The sequence below is a fragment of the Syngnathus typhle genome, linkage group LG3, assembly GCF_033458585.1.
Source record: "Syngnathus typhle isolate RoL2023-S1 ecotype Sweden linkage group LG3, RoL_Styp_1.0, whole genome shotgun sequence".
Taxonomy (NCBI): Eukaryota; Metazoa; Chordata; class Actinopteri; order Syngnathiformes; family Syngnathidae; genus Syngnathus; species Syngnathus typhle.
Genome location: NC_083740.1, coordinates 9473399 through 9495205, shown reverse-complemented (window position 1 = coordinate 9495205; position 21807 = coordinate 9473399). Strand labels below are relative to the sequence as shown.

At 41.2% G+C, this 21807-nt stretch overlaps 3 protein-coding genes across 12 annotated transcripts; all 3 read right to left on the bottom strand.

Moving 5' to 3' along the window:
* Nucleotides 1–237: 237 nt before the first annotated feature.
* On the bottom strand, nucleotides 238–8705 carry dcaf15 (DDB1 and CUL4 associated factor 15). Its single transcript, XM_061273628.1, has 15 exons — nucleotides 8334–8705; nucleotides 7930–8109; nucleotides 6182–6436; nucleotides 4837–4934; nucleotides 4593–4731; nucleotides 4383–4489; nucleotides 4161–4291; nucleotides 3921–4082; nucleotides 3036–3593; nucleotides 2645–2736; nucleotides 2158–2280; nucleotides 2003–2079; nucleotides 1823–1927; nucleotides 1081–1196; nucleotides 238–887 (listed from the first exon to the last, which is right to left on the bottom strand). Exons 3-15 carry the CDS (start codon nucleotides 6275–6277, stop codon nucleotides 832–834), a joined length of 1860 nt encoding a protein of 619 aa, XP_061129612.1. The 5' UTR covers nucleotides 6278–6436; nucleotides 7930–8109; nucleotides 8334–8705; the 3' UTR covers nucleotides 238–831.
* Nucleotides 8706–8934: 229 nt separating this feature from the next.
* Nucleotides 8935–15886, bottom strand: LOC133150963 (far upstream element-binding protein 2-like). 4 transcript variants are annotated; one of them, XM_061273626.1, is made up of 19 exons: nucleotides 15779–15886; nucleotides 15556–15706; nucleotides 14513–14615; nucleotides 14381–14434; nucleotides 14259–14295; nucleotides 14094–14158; nucleotides 13925–13996; nucleotides 13776–13833; nucleotides 13130–13277; nucleotides 12856–12954; nucleotides 12678–12773; nucleotides 12328–12430; nucleotides 12059–12183; nucleotides 11366–11656; nucleotides 11165–11274; nucleotides 10972–11060; nucleotides 10127–10327; nucleotides 9811–10001; nucleotides 8935–9700 (listed from the first exon to the last, which is right to left on the bottom strand). In XM_061273626.1, the coding sequence occupies exons 2-19, from the start codon at nucleotides 15643–15645 to the stop codon at nucleotides 9692–9694; spliced, it is 1941 nt and encodes a 646-aa protein (XP_061129610.1). In that variant the 5' UTR covers nucleotides 15646–15706; nucleotides 15779–15886; the 3' UTR covers nucleotides 8935–9691. The 4 variants fall into 4 exon arrangements, 3 of the variants coding, with proteins under 3 accessions (XP_061129610.1, XP_061129609.1, XP_061129611.1); XM_061273625.1 differs by having other exon boundaries at nucleotides 15556–15873; XM_061273627.1 differs by lacking the exon at nucleotides 14381–14434 and having other exon boundaries at nucleotides 15556–15874.
* Nucleotides 15887–16451: 565 nt separating this feature from the next.
* LOC133150855 (mitochondrial adenyl nucleotide antiporter SLC25A24-like) lies at nucleotides 16452–21316 on the bottom strand. 7 transcript variants are annotated; one of them, XR_009713825.1, is made up of 13 exons: nucleotides 21087–21316; nucleotides 20734–20944; nucleotides 19858–19981; nucleotides 19661–19748; nucleotides 19303–19414; nucleotides 18982–19140; nucleotides 18715–18867; nucleotides 18503–18616; nucleotides 18232–18399; nucleotides 18004–18151; nucleotides 17556–17738; nucleotides 17044–17165; nucleotides 16452–16893 (listed from the first exon to the last, which is right to left on the bottom strand). XR_009713825.1 is itself a non-coding variant. In XM_061273427.1 (12 exons), the coding sequence occupies exons 2-12, from the start codon at nucleotides 20926–20928 to the stop codon at nucleotides 17155–17157; spliced, it is 1455 nt and encodes a 484-aa protein (XP_061129411.1). In that variant the 5' UTR covers nucleotides 20929–20944; nucleotides 21087–21316; the 3' UTR covers nucleotides 16452–17154. The 7 variants fall into 7 exon arrangements, 3 of the variants coding, with proteins under 3 accessions (XP_061129411.1, XP_061129412.1, XP_061129410.1); XR_009713824.1 differs by having other exon boundaries at nucleotides 17044–17738; nucleotides 21106–21316; XR_009713823.1 differs by having other exon boundaries at nucleotides 17044–17738; nucleotides 21087–21315.
* Nucleotides 21317–21807: the final 491 nt, after the last annotated feature.

The following is a 21807-nucleotide window of genomic DNA, read 5'->3' as shown; positions in this document are numbered from 1 at the left end:
TGCCAGTGACAAAGGCATTAAAACGAATTACTCTTACATTCAATGGCAGAATGAAATGAAAGTCATGGCTTTGGCTTGCTTCGATTCATTTACAGGCCAAGTCTTCACACTGAGTAAGTGACTGTGAGTAACTTGAGACAAAATCCATATTTGTGTTTGGTGCTGTCCCTTGAGACTCTTATGTAAAATGGGTGCCTTTAAATCCCCCATCTTCGTATCATGAGAACATCACTCAAATCGGATTAACCACAAATCGTATTGTTTGACACAATCTGCAACATTTCATTTTGACAAAACTTCAAGAAATATTCCTAATTCCTTGCCTGGAACATACAGCATTACATCAACCAGTGAAACATGTAGAGGACTTGAAGAACCAACAATCATGAAACAAATACTTTTATAGACACCCCCCCCCCAAGATATTTAGAGTAAACATAAAGTTGCTTTGTTCTGTGCGATGAGAAAAACTACAGCCTTGTGAGTCAACAAAAAGGGGGCAGAAACACACAGAATTACATATTCCTTTACAGGTGCAGGTTGACGTACTCACAATACTCTCTATAGCAGACAAACACTTTAGTTATACAGTACTTGTATACTGTATAAGAAAAGAACTTAGTTGTGGCAATCTTTATCCAGTCCAGTTCATTCTTTTGTACTTACAAATTAAACATCATGTAAATACAGATGTCTCTCTGAAACAAAAAAAAATAATGTGCAGTTACCGGTATATGACACCGAGTACAGTTTTGATGTGTACGTTATCACAGTGCAGTTGAGCCCCAAGGCCGTTCGTTCGCTTGCTCTCCTTTTGATTTGCACCCAGTATCACAGGACAATCCATGTGCATCTCTCGCTATCAGCCAGCACCTGAAGAGATGATCCTACATGGGCGAGGAGTAACCATTAATTCAATAGTACTTAAGCCTATTCAACCAATCTTCAAGCACTTTTTGAAGCAGCTTTACAATCCGTTTATTGACTGGGGAAGATGACTATGCCCAAATATGTCTAGACAGAAACAAGCCTCGGACAAACTTAATACCGTCATGAAGTCAATCTGCAGCTTCAACTGACCTTTGTGTAGTCCTTCGTTGGTCATGCGATTGATGGAGCGCGAGCTGCTCTCAGGAATGAGACACTTCATCAGCGTGTTCACGCAGGACTTCCTGTAAGAACTCCACACACGCCCGCTGACACGCGAGACAAGTTATATGCATTACTGCATGCTTTTGTACATTCTGACAACAGGTACAAAACGTAATTGGTTAATTAACAACTCATTTGTTATTGACTCACTACTATTTTGATTAACGGTTTTAAGACAGTTTAACTTAAAATAGTCCCAAATCGTTAGAATTTCAGCCTCTTAACAGTAATTATTCTCCTGTTTCTGTAGTGAAAGTAGTATTTTGTGACAACATGGCATCCTAGCTTAGTATTTAAGATGGCTTCTCTGGCTTTCTCCTGTTTATTATCGGACTGTGCGGACTACTGTATAGGCCTCAACTTTTCATAATTTGCCTGGTCCTGCGACTTCTACTCTGATGCGACTTGTAGATTTCAAATCTAGAGCTTGACATATTTCCTTTCATTGTACTGCCAAACATACTGGCTCTGCTTTTTTTGGGTACTCTGAATAACTGAACGGCACATTTGAATAACTGAAAGGCCAGAGTCTAATCAGGTTGAACAAGTTCTGGTTGGATTCAACACTTCTGCATCTAACATTGCAAAGGCCTGACTTAACATTGCTGACTCAGCAAAACGAGGTGAAGCGGGCCTATATCATGTAGGATCACACTGGGTGTTTGCTTACCTGGTCTGACCCTTGACCTCTGTAAGGTCACCGATGCCTACAGTGCAACACACACCTGAGTTGAGGTCCCAACTGACCTGCAGGTTTGAATGGTACGTGTTGGGCCTGACAAGAGAAAAAGAGCTTAAGAAAAGAAACTTCAAGCTTGTTCCTAAAAAAGTAACAAAAGACCAACAGCACCTGCAATGCTCCGAAGGGGAGAAAGCCAGTAACAAGAGGCCGATGCTAATCATGACTGTGTTGGTCTCCGGGCAAACCTGACACACACACGAAAACAATCAGGCACACACTTTAATTCAAAAGTGCGCGGGACTGTGTCGTATTTGTTAGTTTACCTCTAATATGACCACATCATAGTCGCTGAAAGAGCAGAACTGCGGCGCCCAGGCGGCGTCTTTCCTGATCACCTCATTAATTAGATACTCAAAGTCCAGAGTCAGCTGCTCTACACGTACACTCTGTAAAATACCACACACATATGCAGAGCCAATTCACTCAAATGCAGGTATACAATGAGAGATGTCAGAGTGGAATTATGTTTTAGTATACGAGATGTTTATTCTTTTTTTGTCTTCGCCCAGAGGTCTTTTTCGCGGCAAACAAACTATAGCAGTCTGTATACCTTGGGCTATTTTTCCCCCCTCATTGTCAATTGCGCATTGTTTATTAGTTACTATAACAAGCAAGCGAGAATGAGAGTGATGTCATTTCAGTGATTGGCAGCCGAGACGAACGTGCTATTTTATCGTACGTTTTACCATAAACGTGCAATCAATTCCGCTTGCAAACCCATGCTTTTGATATTCCCAGTATGTCACAGACCTGTCCATCGTGTGGCTCGCTGACCAGCTGCAGGCTCCGCCCTTTAAGATCGGTGACGGTGAACGGAAGCTGTACTTTATCGTCTTCATAACCTGGACGCAAAAAACGAGACGCAAATCAATAAAGACAAAGAGATTAAGACTAATAACAGCTAATGTGCAAAACCCAACACATTCAAGGCCTGAAAACTAGAATTTTCAAAAATAATGATCCTTTAATCAAACGCAGGGACAATTACGGGATTTAATTGAAATGAGCAGCCCTCTCAGAGTGATCATGAAAAATTGAACAGACAGAATGTTAGACAACAACACCATTACATTGACTCTCAGTCAATTGTGCAAGTGGTCATAATATGGCAGGTGTGCATATAATTTTTTTTTTTTTTTACCTGTATCTCCTCCTGTATTCTGCTCCAATGAGCCTGGCTTGGAACAGTAGTGCAGACACGAGTAGTTGACATATCCAGGTTCACTAGGGTCAACCTCCTGGGATGCAGGTGGGGTGGGAGGGGAAGAAGCCGATGATGAAGACGATGCAGGAGACATCATTTGTTCTGAAGACTGCGTTAAGCTATGGCCGGCTGTCGACATTTGTGGCAAACAGGTCCGTGTTTCTTTCTGCATAGACTTTGGACAATCCTGCTCATCCTGCTGGCCGTTTACCACCAGCGGCTCTGATGGTTTCGGTGCTCCCTCTTTTTCACCTCCACCCGCTCCGCCTTGGGCCCGTCGGAAGAGGTCGGCTGCGAATTCTCTAGCTCGCATTGCTGCTTGTGTTTGGTTGGGAGAAGGAGGCGCAGGGGTGAACCCGCTCTGTGTTGGGTGCCTATCAGGAAATCCCTGAGACAACAAGGAAGTTGAGGCAGTGGGAGAGGAGCATGTGGACGCCTGATGTGACGAAACTGCTCTCTTTGTGTAGAGTATTGGGGATGACGGACCAGCCTTGCCTGAAACAAACAAAGCCAGTTAACTGCAATTTCATGTTTGATAGGTAGGGCATAAAGCTATGACATAAAGGACAAACGTTTAACGAATTAAACGTTAACAAGTAACCTGCCAGTATGAGCCGGACGAAGAATTCACATGCAGGCCAACAATTTTTCATACTTATTTCTTTACTACTGTTGAATTACATGTTGTTGCTGCTTGATGTTGACATTCTTGTAGCGAGCTGCTCACTGTGGTCAACCGTCAGCCACTCATGAAAACTAGTTACTGTTCGTCAGTTCAGGCTGGATATATCATGTTTATTAAGTAAATAAATAAATATTTACCTTTGCAAAGAGAGATACCACAAGCCACTAGAGAGTAGCTGGTATTTAACAGGATGACCTGGTCCTTTTTCAGCTGGAAAGCAGGCTGAAAAGTAGGAAAGGGGTACACCACCTGATACTTGCTGTTGAGCACGTAGCCGTGCTCCAAACACTCGCCGCTTCCTGCACAGACCCACGCGACAATCAGAAGAGCCGTACAGGCTAAGGAAGCTCGGTCAGCAGAAGAGGTGATTTGTTTACCATTGCGTACTGATGTGGTCGAGGGAAGTGTACAACAACAGTCGGGGCAAGGCTGAGGTGGAGGCATTGAAACGATTGTCATGGAGATGTCTCGGTAGTTCTCGGCGCTCATCAAGTTCATCAGGAGAGAGCTGAAAGGTTGCGTCACGTAGACAAACATGATTACAACAGAATTAAGTAGAATTATCCGAAGCGGCCGTGTGTGAATAAATACTGTCTTACTTAAAACCGAAGATGACAATTTTAGACTGGTCGTTTGGCCACCCACACACAGTGAGGTAAAGGTCATTGTAGATTTCTTCACCTGCAAACAGGCGCACATATTGAACCTAGAATGAAAATACATAGAATAGATAAGTGTCAAATGCCTCACTCAATTCTGCAATATCTTCTAAAATTTGCTCACCAGTGATAGGACACAATTTGTTTTACCTGTCTGAGTCGACTGTGGAGATTAAACTCCCACCAATAGAGATGGTAGGTATAGAAATAAAACTCATCATCCTCTCCCCAGTCCCTGGTGTAGGACAGAACGTAGCGGCCACACTTGGTGAAGCCAAGGAAGATATGCCTGGAATCAAACAACATACGACTGCATCACCGGCTTGTTTGTGGATCAACACTAGTGTGCTTAAAATAAACATTTACAACGTTTATGGGTGTAAGTAACACTTACCCTGCTCTCAAGTATTCCTCACTGACAATGTTCTTTAATGGGACACACACTCGCGGAGGGAGCTTCCGGAAAAGATTCTGGGAGAACTGCCCTGAAAGCTGCATAATGGAATAATTAAAACAAAATATTTATTAGCTGGGAAACACGATGCAAAGCAATACGTGACGATTCACAGATAAACAGAGGTGGCGGCATTTAAATCATGCAGGAAAGCAGCCTTTGAGAAACGGATTTGGACACTCCTGTATTAGACACACTGCTGAACATCAGCATGTGCAGTATATGCGTGATAAATGGCATAGCTGGCAATATAAAGACAAACAGCTATGTTTCTACTTGTGCGAGGGCTCCCGCCAACTATCGACATTGTCAGTTAATATGTACGTTCTCCGTATTGTAAGCTTGTCCCAATACAACTTTTTCACTTCCGATACAGATATTGCAGCCTAGATTACTTGTCGATACATATTGATCAAAGTCAAAGTCAAAGTCTGCTTTATTGTCAACGTCTTCACATGCCGAGACACACAAAGAGATCGAAATTACGTTTTCTCTGATCAGCAATTATATCATCAGGAATAAAACATGCTTTTATTTGTTTTTGCATTAAAGTTAGAAGAGAGTTGATCAAATGATACTATTACAAACACCAGTATGAGCAAAATGACCCATTTATTCTAAAACGAGCATGAACAGAGTCTGGAATGGACTGCTTATATTTGAGTGCTAATATCAGAGATTCTGGATGTGCAGTAGACTGATGTAATCCAATACTGCTTTTAGGGTAGTGATATCGGGTAAAATGCTAATATAAGAATCTGGAAACAGTAGTAGGGCTGTGCCTTTCTCCTAAGGATGTCATGGAATTCACTGACATTATGTCAATATAAAGCGCGGAGTAAATAATAAATTGGAAACGATTTGGATGTTATCATTATTAGCTTTTAGTTTTGTTATACACTTCACATGGCTCTTTCTGCTTGCCCTGACCGCACGTCCCAGTGTTATGTTTATGGTTTAACAAATGTGCCCTTTTAGGAGTCTCGTGAAAAGTGACTATTTTGGAGCTACAAGGTTTCGTCCCAACGCCAACTATATGCTAGCTAGCAAAATATCCTAAAGTATTTGTACACGTCTTGGGCACCAATACCAGAGTGCAAGCCCAAGTGTGACCCACAAGAGTGTACAGAAAAGGTGCTGGCTGCTAGCTTCGAATGATTCTCTTCCGTTGATTCGCGTTGGTTAGCCAACGAGCTAGGTCGCAGCTACAGACGCTCATGAAAACAAGGCACATCATATTACTCCAAAAGCATTGTTGCCAAAGTGAAGCAAATAACAATCGTACCTTCCCTCGCACGAGAAGTTTCACGACGTGGTCTTTGTGCCTTCCTTCGGTTCTGTGTTTGACAGCCTTCTTTTCTGATTTCGAGCTGGGCGCCATCTCGAACTGAACTGTTGCTCGTGTTGAGACCCGGACGCGGCTGATTGGTCAGCTGCTGCACGAGACCGACGAGGCCAGCTTTCACCAGTCGGAGTCGGTGTCTCATTTATTAAAACTACCTCGATCCTCTGTTTACGTCCGCTCCTCCTATTATTACGCCTTGAAGGAGTCGAGTAGAACATCAAAGGAAGAGTCAATTGTTAGAAATGAGACGTTTACTTATAGTAAGTCAATTTACGGAGACGTATAATAAAGACAACCTGACGTCATCTGTGCAATAACTTTCCTAATAATAAATAAACTTTCTCCGTCAAAATAATTTCGGAATTGCATTTATGTAAAAGGAAACATTCAAGTGACTACATTGATTTTAAGCATCAAAATATTTTGAGACGATCACCAAATATTCATTGATTTTAGATTAAATATCTAAAATTAGTCAAACATTTTACAGCAAAAATATAACATTTTATATTTTTATTTACTTTGCAAACTGATCTTGAAAGGTAACAAGACAACAAGCAACAAAGACAGATTGACTTGACAGTGGCGTTAGAGACAAGGGAATCGTGCCAGAGATCAATTTAATTTTTTAAATATTGTTGTTGTACTGGGCTATATGAATACATGCCTTCGCTATTTTTCTATTCAGAAGTCTCTCGTGAGGTGTGAGCTTACTTTACAAAAATGAAGGAATGTTCATCTTTACCTGTCTTACCATGAGTAAATGTTTCACTGTTTAGCCATCATCAACTAACAGAAGATCACCAAGATGTAAATGCTCTAATATGTCCCATTGTTCAAATGTGTCTCAATGTAGCCATGACATAGTCTAACAAGGGTCATGAAAAGTTCCTTGATTGGTTTTGGTCTTTCTCCGTTTTTTTAGCTGAACTCCGCTCACTTTTGCCAGTATTGTTCTGGAAAGTAAGGTTATTCACTACTGGGCTGAGGAATTTGAACAAGGCCAGGAGGTGTAAAAATGAAAGTCATTTTTCTCCTTTTACATTATCCAAAGTCAAGAGGGCCTCATCTTCAGGTTGGTGATCACTTGGTGGCATACTAGGAGACGAAGGCCTGGATCTTGATTTGGCTGCTTCATTCTTTAGAATGATGTTTTCAATCTTGGACTTCAACATGTATCTGTCATATATTGTCTGACAGCCAACATCCACCATTACTTTTGAACATTTGGAGCAGGGTTCTAGAGCTTCTGTTTGAATCCCCACAGAGTTAGTCTGGCAGAAAAACAAACATACATGCACATCAATGGGGTTATGGGCCTACAAATCAAAATGATAAATTGAAATCTAAGTAGGATGGCTAAGGAATTACCCTGAAATTTGTTTTGTTATAATAAATATGCATTTTTTGGTTTTGTGGATGACTTTCCTTGATTTTTGCACTGTACAAACGTTACTTTCCATTTTTGGATGTTGTAGACGGACAGACAGAGACAAAATGCAGGTGTTTAAAACATCTTTAAGACAAAATAAAGGTGTTTAAAACCTCTTTAATACTTCCGCTTTATTGTTTGGCAGTGCATTTATTCAAAGATAGAAAAAAACCGTTTAATATGCTTATTGTAATATACATATATGATAATCAGATTTACACTACATCGTACAAAATAAAATATATATAACACTTACTCTATATCGTTCTGTGTCCGTAGCATCTAGAGGTGAGATCATACTGAGATCCAACAGGATGTTTGCTGCGTCGAGATCGGTTTTGGCTGAGTCCAGCACTTTGATTCTTTTCGTTGCAGAATTGCTTGCGAATGGCTTCAGTGTTGGTACCTTTCTTTTGCGCCTTATAATACGTTCAATCTGCAACCACAAACCAAAACGCTGTACAAATCTCCTCAAAAACTCTATTAATCACTACGGATTACTTTCCATACAATTCACAACCTAACACGATTGTTATGCGAGGCTACTTAAAAAAAAATTTAAAAAACAATTAGACATTGAAACATTTTCCCAGGTCAGGCGCTAAGAATAGGGCCAAACGGGCAAGCAAAGAGTAAAGAAAATGATCGAAATGGGCTTACCTCTTCGGGGCAAGCAGTGGCCGGCAAGGGATCGGGGTTGTCATCTGTAGGACCATGTCCACCAACGAAATGTTTACTACATATGAAGGTGAAAGGCTTCACCTTGCTAGCGTTAAATTGGTCTTCTGGACGTCCGCACAAGCTGACCCATCGTTCACATTTATCTTTCTGAGTTTTTGGCTTTGGAAAACGAATAAAGACTACATCCTTCATATGTGGACGATCGTAGTGTCTGGAGTCGCTTCTGCAAGTTCCATAGCAGCAGTGTTTACTCGGCATATTTTTGTTTTCCTTGAGATAAACGGGCAAAAAATATGCGGTACTAGCATGAGCAGTCTGCGAGCGCCTCTTTGTTGACCCCTTTCCGGTTCAGAGTGTGACGTCACGCTGCCTTGCATCCACTATGAATCACCAATGCCATTCACATCCATCTCTCTGCTTCTTTCAAATAAAACAAGATGAAACATTAGTTGTTTCACTGTTATACCCAGAATCCTGAGGACTACCATAACAAACGTTGCTCTTGATGAAAACAAATTTGACACACTAAATAGTTCTTGTGAATGCCGAATTAATTAAGTCATTGGACTTAACCGAAAGATGTTGTAGATCCGAATGTTTTATTTTTAAGTATTTAAAAACAAGCTGTAAAAAAAAAATAAACAAAATACAATGATAGAGCCTACTGGGGGAGGGGGAAATTCTTTTTCGATTAAGTTGGAGCTACTGTTTAACTGACCAGAGGGAAGACACATCCACACATGGGACACACAATCAGCCAGTGGGTGAACTTATGTCATTTTACAGCATACCTGCACATGTACTCCTGCTAAGTAGCATACAGACATGCACAGTACCCTCCGGGGAAAAAAATACAGTGAATGAAATTAAAAATAAAAATTGCAGGGTACATGACAACTGCAATTTCAACAGACAACTTTTAAATGTGACTTAAAAAGTACCAGAAGAAACGGAATTTCAAAATAAAAGTGAATCTCATCAACCCGAATGTGAGCATTGTAGAGCTTCTGCTGTAAAGATACTCATAATTTATAGTTCATAGTTTTGAAAACAAAGATGTATTAGAAGGTGTGGGTGAAATAAGGAAAACAAAAAAACTAATTCTATCGAGATAATTAATTAGTGCGTTGTTTCAATGCATGAGCAAAACTTTCTCCCTTATTCCATTTGTGGGGGAAAAAAAAACAAGTCAGTCAACTACCAAATTTAAAAAATAAGATTTTGAAAGAAGTGTAGATGGTTCAATAATGGTCTTGAATTGTTGAAGCAAAAAACGGAAATCTCCACCAGCAGAAGTCCCAAGAGCAGACAAAACCATCCACCCAAACAAAACTTCATTACTGCGCCTGGAAAGAAAAGTCAAAGATATGCAATTTCCTTTCAAATGAATGTACTCTAACAAGCAGTATTTTAAGAAGGTGCAACAATATTTTTTCGTTTCAAACTTTTCTCCTACCTGTTGCCCCTGCTGTGGTGGAGCCCCTTGCCCAGGGGCCTGCCCTCCCTGCCCATAGTAGGCAGCTTGCTGTCTGTAATATTCTGCCCAGGCTGCACTGTAATCCGGCTGGCCACCAGATGCCGCTGCTGCTCCCCCAGCTGGTACCGCCGCAGCTCCCGGAGCAGCCACTGGCCCTCCTGCAGGCTGGACTGAAAAAATAACAGCACAATGCAAAATATTAAAATAGATAATTGGGGAAAATATCATTGCCATGCAGATGCTGGTTAAAGAGACTCATTAAGTTTATTTATCAACGTTTTCTGTACACACTTACCCATGCCCATCTTTTTGTAGTATTCCTCCCAAGCCTTTGTGTAGTCTGGCTGACCACCAGCTGTCTGTTCAGCTTGGTTCTGGTCCCCTGCTGCTCCAGGATCTGCTGGGTTCTGTGCTGGCATAGTGCCCCCTGGCTGTTGACCGTAGTACTGTGCATAGTAGGCCGCCCAGGCTGCATTTGGGTCTGCCGCTGCCTTATCTAATGGTAGAATGCAAAGAATAAGATCAGGCATTTCTTTTTGTAGCTAAAACAGGTCCCCCAACTCTTTATTTATATATATAAAATATAAATAGAACATTACACTTTTGCACCAGACCAGTTTCCTCAAACTTCCTTAACTCACCATTACACCAAACTTAGTAGGAGCCCTTTGCTTGTGACTCTTTAAGGAGCCTCAGCAATGCTGTTAGTGACCAAGTATGATGATTTCTGCGTCATTTCTTGATTTTGTTGGCCATCAGTAATTGATTCAGTCATTCTTTAATTATGCCCTTTTCTTTGAAAAAAAACAAAAAAACAATGTAATCGCAACACATCAGGCAGAGTGAGTTTGGCGAAAGCATATTTTTTGTAAGACATCTGAAATAGTCTCTTAATGTATATTTTAGGTTGCGTTTGAAACTTCAGGCTCTCAGTTTATAATTTGGTCTGTTCTCCCTTTTTCAAAAAGGCCCTACACACTAGCTTGTGAGTTTAATTATTTTTCCCATATCACAAGGGATTTGACACAGGACAGGCAGATACACCAATTTTATGTTCAGTCTCTCTGTCTAGACCAAGTTGTTGGGGGGCACCCGACTTGGCCAACACAAGTATTGATGACTAGAATGTCGATTACTCACTGGGGTCTTGTGGCCCTGGGTTCTGCCACTGCTGGTAGCTGTCCCCCCAATTCTGAGCACAGTACTGGGGACCACCTGGTGCACCTCCACTGTAAAGACCAGGGCAATAAAACAATGAATGGTTTTAGTTCACCAAGTAGTCTAGTCCGGGGCTAAAAGTTAAAGCAATTGCTACATTTAAGGATTTACATACTGTGGTCCACCACCAGGAGGTCCAGCATTATAAGGGTTGGGGCTGTAGGGGTTCATGGAACCACCAGGGCCTCCTGGACCTGGACCACCACCCACAGGACATAACGGGGCCTGGATAACCAAGACATGTTTCCTTTATTAGTACACCCCTTCAATGTGAGCCCATCTAATCACTGGAATACCAAGCAACACTTGAATGTACCTCAATCTTTTCTTCTATAAGTTGCTTTGCATAGTCTATCTGTTGTGGAGAACCTCTGATTGTGAACAGTTTGAAATTTGGGTCTCCATCTGGTAGCGGCTGACGTAACATCTCTACAAATGCACCAGTCTGTTGGTTAATGGCTTTGACGTTCTCCCCTCCTCTGCCAATCACGAGTCCACATTTGTGAGCAGGAACAGAGAAGGTCATCTCTCCCCCTGGAGGACCCCAGTTTCCCTGGCCTCTACCCCGACCCCGTCCTCCTGGTGGCATCCCTGCACCAGGGGGGCCCTGTGTGAAATAAATAAATAAAAATCTCTCGATTCAAACTACTTACACCAGAAAAAATGCCCAGGTTGCACTTGACGGACCTATTAAGGGTTTAGATAAAAAATATTGGCGTTTGCAAAAGTGTGTCAATGTCGCACATGTGCATGCAAATGGTAATTAAAAAAAATAGCCAAGAAAAGCCACATCAGCCCCTTGTTTTTGTTACAATTGATCACAGTATGCAATTTATTTACCATTGATTGCCAAGCAATTTAAGTTCCTGTAAAACAGTAACACCCAGGTTTTTCCTGCATCAGAAATCCATGCATGCACAAATTCCTAACTCTTATCCAGCCTGCAGCTTCAGACTAATATTCTGTAAGGTTTTACTGTAAAAGATATTGTATACTAATGTATACTCACCCCCTGGCCGCCGTCTTCTCTGGTACGGATACTCTGTATCAGGTCTGTGATGATGGAGGCGGCATGTTGACACTGATCAGGAGGACCCGTAATGTGTGCCATTTTTTCAGGACCGCTGCCATCATCTAAAAGGTCAACGTATGACATTTATCAAATGATGGGTGTGTATTTAAAGAGCCAACAACAGCAGGAAAGGGGTCAACGAAAAGGCCTTCAAGTATAGGATCCAGCAAAAACTGCAAGATTACCAAATTTCCACAAGTACTTACCTGGTTTAAACTGTATCTTCACTCCAGCATCACTTTGGATCTTCTTAATCATCTCACCACTTCTTCCAATTATGACCCCCACTGCATGGCGAGGGACACCTATCTGTAAAAATCCCAGAAATGTGGCTGAAATGACTCAGTATTGTATTCAAGCACATTTCAAGGTCAATTTAAGCCTTTTGTGCGTCAGTTGCTGTGCAGTAGTAAATTATTCAAACACACTCTCTCTACCACTTATTCAAAATGAACAGGAATAAGTGTGCTACATCTAACAAGCTAAATGTATTTGTTGCGAGAGAATCTGTCACTTGCAAGCATTTTATGCAAATTTCAAGCCCAAGCAAACTTACATCAATGCCACTACCCCCTATTCTTGAGCTATATTCACTCCGGTCACCAAAACCTTCCCGTTCTCGTAGAATCTCGTTAACCATCTCCTTAGCTTGCTGCAAAACAACAGAAAACCAAATGAATGGCCGCAAAAAGCAGAGAAACTAAAAACATGTTTCGATGATGACTTTCAAGTACCTGCACTTTGAATGGGTCTCCAATGATGCGCAGTGGTTTATCTACATTTGGCGGCTGGGAACCATCTTGAATAAGGATCATTTTAACTCCGGCTCGTTCCTTCAAAATTGCAAAAGAATGTTACGGGATGCACAGCTCAATAATAGAGTGACATCAATCTATCCATCAATTTGTTTCCGCTGAGCCGACCGAAGTTGGGTGGGTCGCAGGGGGCAGCAGCTTTGGCAGGGAAGCCCAAACTTGGGTTTAGTGCTTTCTGACTCATTTGACAAACCTGTAGCTGCTTGATAGTCTCTCCTCCTTTGCCTATAATAAGTCCAGCCTTGCCCGCAGGGATGACCATCTCCTGCATAGAACCCGTCTGCCCGTTGGGCGAATCATGTCCCCTTGAGATGATTTCATCTATGAGCGCCTTTGCTCTCCTGAAACAAATAAAAAGTGCAGTTATGAATCGAATTGTTTGAAAACACTACTATGTTGGGCAAAGCACGTGCAGTCGTCAAAATATTCTGAGTTGAGGATTACGCTGCGAAAAAGGCTTGCAGGAAACAAACCAAAGCTGCAGCGCCAGACAAGCGCAGCGATCCCCCCGCGTTTTCATTGTCCACAATTAGTAACTAATTTCCAAGTTGTGTAAATCGTATTTATTAAACCTAAAAAAAATATACAAACCAACACATTGCTCCATCTTGTGATTGCATCTATAATTAGCTCATTTAAATTCGCTGATCGGCCCCATAAATTCTGCTCGTGTAAAACCCTTTTTCAGAGTTTAAATTGTGCAATCACGCTTCTTCTTACTTCTTTCACCAGTGCTGAATGTTAATCTGATTCAACAGCACGAGAGAAAACGCCTCATATCTTAAACTATCAGGGTTGATTAGAATGGCCTGACAATGGGGGCGGGGCGTGGGGCTTACTTTATGGCATCAGGCGAACCTGTCAAAGAAACACTTCTGTCCGAAAGACCAGCACTGTCTGAAATAACAGAAAAATGTGGAAAGATACAAATAAACACAAAGAGCAGAGAAGACTACAAAGTTATCAATTTGGTTATTGTGAAGCTCACCGTGTGCAATCTGAACTTTGCAGCCAGATTCCCGTTGTATTTTGTTGATGTGTTCACCTCCTCTGCCGATGACTAAAGGACAGTAGACAATTGCAATTCTAATTTGAACATTTGTACAACACACAGTTGTATTGTTCATATACAACTTAAGAGGTATGGATGCACTTACCGAGACCAACCATGGAATCAGGCACTCTGCACTCCTCTGTCATTGTCATCATGCCGGGCCTGACACTGGAACCAGTTATACAAGAAATTAGAAACTACATAACCCATTAGAACAGTGCACTGGTGAAGAATTAGCACCAAAAAAATGGCAAAAATACATTCATACCTCTGTTGAGCCAGGGCAGCCAGTTGAGCTCCAATTGCTGCAAGAAAGAGATACACATTTGAGTGGCTGGAAAGTGAGAGGATCCAGCAGTTGTGATAAATCAATGTGCACAGTCAACATACACAATGACGAATCTCTTTCATTCTGTGATGCTACCTTCTTGGCATCTGGTTCATCTAAATAGAAGGAAATGGTAAGCCTCTAACATAATAGCAGTTTCAGACAAAAAAAGACATTTGGAGAAAATTGGCAACCTGCTTCTTCAAGGGATCGTTTCTGTGCGGCGAATGGAAAACCCTCAGCTCCTCCATTGTTGCTTGCCATGTGACCACTCTCACCACTGATTTTAGCTGCAATCTAGGAAATTGAGACGTTTTACTTGAACATTCAAGCGGGAGGTGTGTGTGTGTGTGTATATGTATATATGTATAGATGTATATATGTATATATATATATTGGACTTCATTCAATTAATTATTCAATCAATTCTGTTGCTGAATCAAGTTGTTTGGGAAATTCTAAGGACACTAAATTGATTGGAAAAAGGCTGTTCAGGTTCATGTTCAAAAGCAGAACACAGAACATCTCTAGTCTATTTAGTCTTGGAAAAAAAATGGAGGGATGGCTGGATGGATAGCTGATATTACAAATTACAGAAACCATTTATTTGAATTATGCATGGCTTGGGTTTGGGCATTATCTACCCAAATTACTGTAGACACAAATGTGTGATCCAATTCCCTTCGGTTTATATTTGATTCTCGTTGATTGCTTGGTTAATACTTCACATCTCGACGAAAATTTAAGAAAATACTAAATTGTACGATTGTGAACCCGACAAAAATATCAGTTGCAATGTAGTAAGCATTGCAGTCAGCGGTTATTTATAACTAAGCTGTACAAATGTACGGTATAGTTCATTGTCATTCGCAAATAGCAATCTGTTAGCCTCACTTCAATTAGTGCTTTGACTGAACTTTTTTTTTTTTTTGCCAAAATGTCCAGGTTGAACGGAAAACCTACGTGGTCAAACTGAAACATAAAGGGACAAAAGCGGCGCTGTTACGATTCTGGAGTTCACAATAGAAACACTCAAAAGACGACGGTCCAAATTGCAATCTCGAGCGGGCTCAGGTCAATCAATGCCTTATAGCAGAATTCACTTGCCGGTAGCATATCGCTACAAGCTCGCTAGTCAACTGAAGCTAACGACACGGATAATCAAGCTAGCTAAGCTACTATCGAGGTAAAATGGCTCGCCAGTTGCATTTTTCAATGTGCGATTATCACGCTTTACCTGTCTGGCTCTTTCCATTGCGTCCGCAAAAGCATCTTTTTTCGCTCCGGCGCCGACGCCATTGGTCGGCAAAGAGCCGAATCCGGACATGGTGATCACAAGGAGAGAAATGACACACGGGGGTAGGCCGTGTGGCTTTGGCCGGGTCGGGCTGCGCAGAAGCGGGAAGGCCAAAGCTTGTGTGGAGCGAAACAAGAACGCCAATGTAAGGGAGATCGCTTACCACGCCGGCAAAGTTCCCTGCTTAAAATAACCAATCAATGTACGCTACCCTAGGCCAACCCCGGTCCGGCCTTTCTCAGCCCCTTTGCTCTCTTTCCAGATCCAATGTTAACTCCTTAAAACGGCGCCACCTCCCGGCCTGGAGTAAAATCAACAGATCTGCGCCTGCGCGAAGTAAACAACAGGGCATATAATTTTGCATATTTAGGGCACGCTACGATCGCCACCAGAAAGTCACAATGTCACAAAGAATAAATCATTTTCTGATCTCTTCTGACAAAATAGTGTACCACAATACCTTGGTCTAATGAGTTTTCTTTGCAATATTTCTGTGTTCATTTTCATTAAACCGAATTAGTTCAACTTCAAAGTTGGAAAATGTCTGAAATTTGTATATTATTTCTAGAAAAACGTACTATATTAATGCTGACGATATCTTTTTTTTTATCTGTTCCAAAATATCTTGCAGTCCTAAACTGTGTCACTACTCTATACAATAGAGTATGTTTTCTAATGTTTAATAATTTTTAATGCTTGTTTGGCAATGAAGTCAGTCTAAATTCATTTTTAACAGAATATAGTTTTTTCTTAAATATATTCTAACCCTTGTATTTAAAATCAACCAGTTAACAGGCCAACACTCAACATACAATTAAAATACAGGAAATGAGTACTAAAATTCACATCTGCATTTATTATAAATAACAATTGGAACATAAATATAGCTACAAAAAGTATTTATTTCAAAAATAAAAATCTTGTAACTGTAGGTGAGAATACAATTGACAATGTAGTGTTTTTCAAAGCTGACTCAAACTCCTCTACTTGCTAATCATCATTTGAGCGAGGCTGTGAGACATCATCTCCAGAGGTGACCAGTCCAAGTGTACAGTCCTTCAGAGTTTTGCTTAAAGACCATTTAAAATGATAGTATTTAAATTCACCATTTGAGTGATAACTGTTATGTTGTGATAACTGTTGTGCTGATAGCTACTGTTTAATGAGCTTCTTGTGTTACTTCCATTTGCTTGAGTCATTTCACTCTTAACCACTTATGGTGACCTTCAGACGCTGCAACAATGCTCTCAACAGTCATCTTTCTTCTCTACATAACACCTGTGAGGAGAAGAAAAGGCTGAAAAATCCTCCTGCAGTTATTTGGAAACACAGAACCCCTTTACAGTGCTTCTCAGGTAAGTTCATGCAAGTTGTCACTTGTAAATATAAATGCAGATGGTAGTAGCTACATAGAGCAATGCAACTCACATCAATCTGTTCATGGCATCTTCCGAGGTCATCCAAATGCAGGGCAGCGCTATCACTTTTATCATTTGCTCATCAAGACGTGCAGTCACAGGACTGTGAATCCATCCACCATCAAAATCCACCTTTTCATGCAGGTTTAACAGATCAGAGGAAATCAGGGGTGTCAAACTCAGTTTTGTCACGGGCCGCGTTGTAGCCATAGTTTCCATCGGAGGGCAACTATGACTGTCAACGCAGTATGGTCTACACAACGAACTGATGAATAACTAGTTTTGAAATCAGAAACTAGTAAAAATTGTTCAAATATTTAAAAAAATGCGAATGGTAATAAAAATTACTAGAAATATCTCTATTTTTTAAAGTGATGACAATTTGTCTTCGCGGGCCACATAAAATGATGTGGCGGGCCATATCTGGCCCCTGGGCCTTGAATTTGACACCCATCTTGTAGGTGGAAGTCATATCAAACCATCCACACATTTTTTAAACCTTCCCTTTCTCTCCCTGCCTACCCGCCACATCCACTCCTAGAGCTATCCTGGTGTACTCGTATGCAACGTAGGACACGCTGGCAGCAGGGATGACTTTCAGCAAATTGGGGGAAATTCCTCGATACAGGCCGGCGACACCCTCTTGGGTCAAAACGGTGCGAATCAAGGCAGACATTGATGGCATTGCGGATCCTTTCATTGAGGCTAAGGGGGAGAGAGAAAAAGCGAGAGACAAATAATATAACAAATTGATGTTTTTGATTTGAATAGCTTTGAATCTAATGCTGTAAATCCATCAAATCTGTTTATTTCATCCCGTCACAACTGATTATTTGAAATTCTGCATCGCACAATCATTTGCAGCCTTTTAAGTTTTTTGTTTTCTAAGAAGATACAGCTGATGGCTTGAAAATGATCCCCACTGTCATTTTTATTGTACTCAATATTTGCTACACCCCCTTCATCTAACCTTGAGCTTGCATTCGGGTGCGGATCACTGCAAGAGGGTAACTTGCCAACTGCCCACAGGTACTGGAGATTGCACCACAGCCAACCAGGACCATCACCCCTGGGTCTGCAACTCCTCTGTTCCTGCTTAGCCAGGCAAACTTCAGTGTCTGGGAAACAGATACCAAGTTAGAAGAAAGAAACAACATGAACACACAGTGTACTCTAGCTACCGTCATGTCCACCTGACCTCGTAGACTGCCAGGTCAATGCCGGCGTAAGGCACAATACTCAACATGTTAGGGACGTAACCCTTGTAGAAGGCCGCAGCGCCTTCCCTCTGCAGGATCTGCTTGGCGCAGTCAGACATTCCTGAGAACTGGCCTGTTTTTCGAAGCGTGAGTCGGGTTTTCAGCACCTGTCAAGGTAAAAGAACGAAGCTAAGAAAGAATATGCAGAGAAAATGACCGTATGCACTGTGGATTACTGTCGACAGTATTTGTGTTGTGACTTGAAATCACCTCCAGTGGGTAGATGACCGTCTGAGCAGTCGCACCAGCTAACGAGCCAGCGAGAAACCTTTCATGAACCCTCAGATTTTTGGTATCCTTTCTGCCAAACATTATATGCTTGATCTAGAAACAAAACCGGAATTAAGAAAAGGAGGGCTTTTAAATGAAGTATAGTAGCTTCTTTTTGCTACAAAAAGGAAAAGAAGGCAAGTGCTATCCACCTTTTCGTAAGCTGTAAATTTGATTGCAGTCTCTGGGGCGATTTTAAGAACGTTGATTCCATTGCCTCTCCAAAAGGACTGCACTCCTCCCTCTTTTAGCATGTATTGAAAACCTCCCAGCACGTTCCGACTAAACAGAAAGGAACCATGAACCTGCCAAAAACATTTAATGGAGACGTGTGACATTTAGTGACAATGAACAGTAATTAAGTAAATTCCCCTTCAATGGTAATTTAATTCTAATCACATAGTATACTACTGACTCACCTGCCGGAAAACTTTGAGACGATCTAAGGGGGCGGTCCCAGTCCGTGATATGGATCCAGCCAAGGCTCCAGCCATCAGCTGCCGCCATACATAGCCAGACCTTTTCTCCTCTTCTGAAAATTCATCTGGAACTGTCATCTGCTCACCTAAATCCAACATCTAATGAAGGCAGAGATGACAGTTATGGATTTTTGGTTTCCAAACAATGTCAAAAACATTATTTTCAGGTACAAGGAATGTGCGTTGCCTTGGATGCTTTCAATTATTACATCAATCTTGGCCGAATATTAAAATATATATATTTTTTTTATGTAGCCTTGCCATTGAACGTTTCCAGTAGCGCGCCACTTCCGCCATGTTTGTGATAGGGTTAAACAGGAAGTAGTCCCGCCACTCATTCCAGTCAATGGTCATGTTCCCATCCTTGTCTATACTGGTTGACACACACATAAACATATACAAGGTTGATTAAAAAGGGAGATAAGTGGAAATGGCATTGAAAACAACTGAATACTTTACCGGCACAATGCCAACATAAACATATACAGAGTACACTAAGAGAGCAAGTAGAAAAACAGTCAATTTCAAGACAAAAACAAAAAGCAGAAATTCATCATACAGTATATTTAAATAAAGTCTGAAAAAATGATTTCGCAATAGTGACAAACGGATGACAGACCTTTGTAAAATTCTGGTAGCAGCCCTGAGACTGATGTCTAAGCCAACAGCACGTAGAGATTGCTGGATCTCCGTTGCATCTATCTCACCTGCATGGAACCATTCAGACACATAAAGTAAGAGACAGGCCATATATGCGAATTTTAAACCAATGAAGCCTGATATGGTGACTGAAATGTTTGGCGGGTTGCCACAGACCATCATTATTCTTGTCCAGGCTTCGAAACACGAGTTTGAGCTGCTTTTCGTGAGTACGAAGGTACTGAGTGAATTCTTCAAAGTCAAGCACGCCATCCTCGTTGGTGTCCCCAGCTTCGACAATCTGAAAACACAAGACGGTTGAAAATGGGTAATTCAATTTCTGTCGGTGGTGGGAACCTTAAGTCACACTGCCATTATTTTCGAGAAATAAAGTGTTTCCTATTTATTCTGAGAAATAAGAATAATTACTCTTTCCATACATTCATATGATTAATAATACCATAATATCATTGAAGGTTATTTGAGTCAATTCAGTTTTAGTGTGGATCAAACTGGTGGCCCTTCACAATAATCAAAATTCTGCTGTTCTATGTGGAATTTGAAAAAAGTCAGCAGGGGATTTTATCCTGAACCATCACGGCTCACCTGTATTCTTAGTTTGGTGATGTGATATTTGAAAGATGATTTTGTTATTTTCTATAATTCATATTCCACATAATCAATATTAATCAGAATACTATGATTTGACGAGTGGGGTCGCATTGAAGGAAAAGCTGTCACCTTGGTAGCTTGCCATTCTCATCTTACAAGTCCTGTTCCACACAACCAAAATAAACATCATGTTGCACACAAATGCACACACTGAGGAAGTGACAGCCAGCTAAGTACATGACCCACATGCTTTGGCAAAAACAAATCAGGGAAGACGAAGAGGACAGTGCACACAATTACGTTGGGCTGTTACGATTAGGAACGTTTGCGTTAATATTTCCATAGGAAAAGGCAAACAGAATGACAAAGCTTTCATAATAGATTCCCTTCATGTCACTGCATGTTATGGTCATCCAGGTGAGTGCAGGTAACAGGTCTTACCTTCTCCAGTGAAGCTCTGGATAGTCCTCGACCCGCCAGCCCTTTACGTAATTCATGTATGTCAATGTGTCCATCTTTATTGAGATCTAGCTGATCAAACAGCTCCCCCCAGAATTTCTCTCTCTCCTCATCTGGTCCAGAGGGGGTTCTGTCCTGGCAATGGGCCAAGAGGTGCCAAATCCTTGTCGGGGCCATGACTGTGCCCACTTAGCTGGGTAGAATGTATTGGATGAAATCAATCACTGGAGCCTGACTTTAGGGTACACCTTTTCAGGTTAACTATATATGCTCAGAAAAAAAATTACACGTACAATTTCGGTTCATTGGCTTGTCACTGAGGAAAAATTACTCACTCGTGCGCACGATCTTTACCTCCTGTTTTCCATGGCACGATGCAGAGGATATGGACTCAAACTGGACACCAAGCGATCACACGAAATCTCTGTGGACATGGTGTTACGAAGAAGGTGTTTGTTGCCCATGAAGTGCTGTTGCACAAAACAAACCTATCTTCGAGTGTCGCGACAACTTGCGAGCGCCTCCTCTTCAGGAACCAGGAAGCGAAACACGCACCAATTATGGTGACGCCCTTCAACGTTGCTCGTGCCTGAAAACGATGTCCTTGCTGCTGTCTCTTTAAAGAACCCTGCAGTCTGTATTCGGCCTTCGTGATTTTTTTTTTCGGTCTAGCACATTTACCTGATTTTAAGAGCCAAGACTACTTTTTATGCTCACAGCTTATACTATACATGTTGATAAAGTTCCAATTGTCAAACACATACAACAAATGATATTTATTTATTTCCCATAATTTAAAAAACATAAATATATTGCCTTGAAAATACTTATATAAATAATGTGAATTAATGTCAACATTTACAACAACATTGCTCTTGCATCTAAATTGAGAGTTATACACGAAGACAGATTCAAGGCAGGCATATAACTTCTATTATTTATGGTCATAAACACATCCATGTTTCTCCTACAGCATTTAAATGCACCGCAATTAATCCGGCCACTTACCAGGTGCGTGGGATATATTTTGTTCCTATATAATCTCTCCAATTGTGA

What these genes read in the sequence shown, in the direction of transcription:
- dcaf15 (XM_061273628.1), bottom strand. Translation starts at nt 6,277, where the DNA reads ATGGCGCCCAGCTCGAAATCAGAAAAGAAGGCTGTCAAACACAGAACC. An exon ending in TCCACAGTCGACTCAGACAG is followed by an intron (nt 4,490 to 4,592) that starts GTAAAACAAATT and finishes TTTTCATTCTAG; the next exon opens with GTTCAATATGTGCGCCTGTT. An exon ending in ATGATGTGGTCATATTAGAG is followed by an intron (nt 2,080 to 2,157) that starts GTAAACTAACAA and finishes TGTGTGTGTCAG; the next exon opens with GTTTGCCCGGAGACCAACAC.
- LOC133150963 (XM_061273626.1), bottom strand. Translation starts at nt 15,645, where the DNA reads ATGTCCGGATTCGGCTCTTTGCCGACCAATGGCGTCGGCGCCGGAGCG. An exon ending in GAGACCCATTCAAAGTGCAG is followed by an intron (nt 12,774 to 12,855) that starts GTACTTGAAAGT and finishes GTTGTTTTGCAG; the next exon opens with CAAGCTAAGGAGATGGTTAA. An exon ending in GAGAAGACGGCGGCCAGGGG is followed by an intron (nt 11,657 to 12,058) that starts GTGAGTATACAT and finishes TATTTCACACAG; the next exon opens with GGCCCCCCTGGTGCAGGGAT.
- LOC133150855 (XM_061273426.1), bottom strand. Translation starts at nt 20,928, where the DNA reads ATGGCCCCGACAAGGATTTGGCACCTCTTGGCCCATTGCCAGGACAGA. An exon ending in CCAGAGCTTCACTGGAGAAG is followed by an intron (nt 19,982 to 20,733) that starts GTAAGACCTGTT and finishes TTGTGTTTTCAG; the next exon opens with ATTGTCGAAGCTGGGGACAC. An exon ending in GCTACCAGAATTTTACAAAG is followed by an intron (nt 19,415 to 19,660) that starts GTCTGTCATCCG and finishes TGTGTCAACCAG; the next exon opens with TATAGACAAGGATGGGAACA.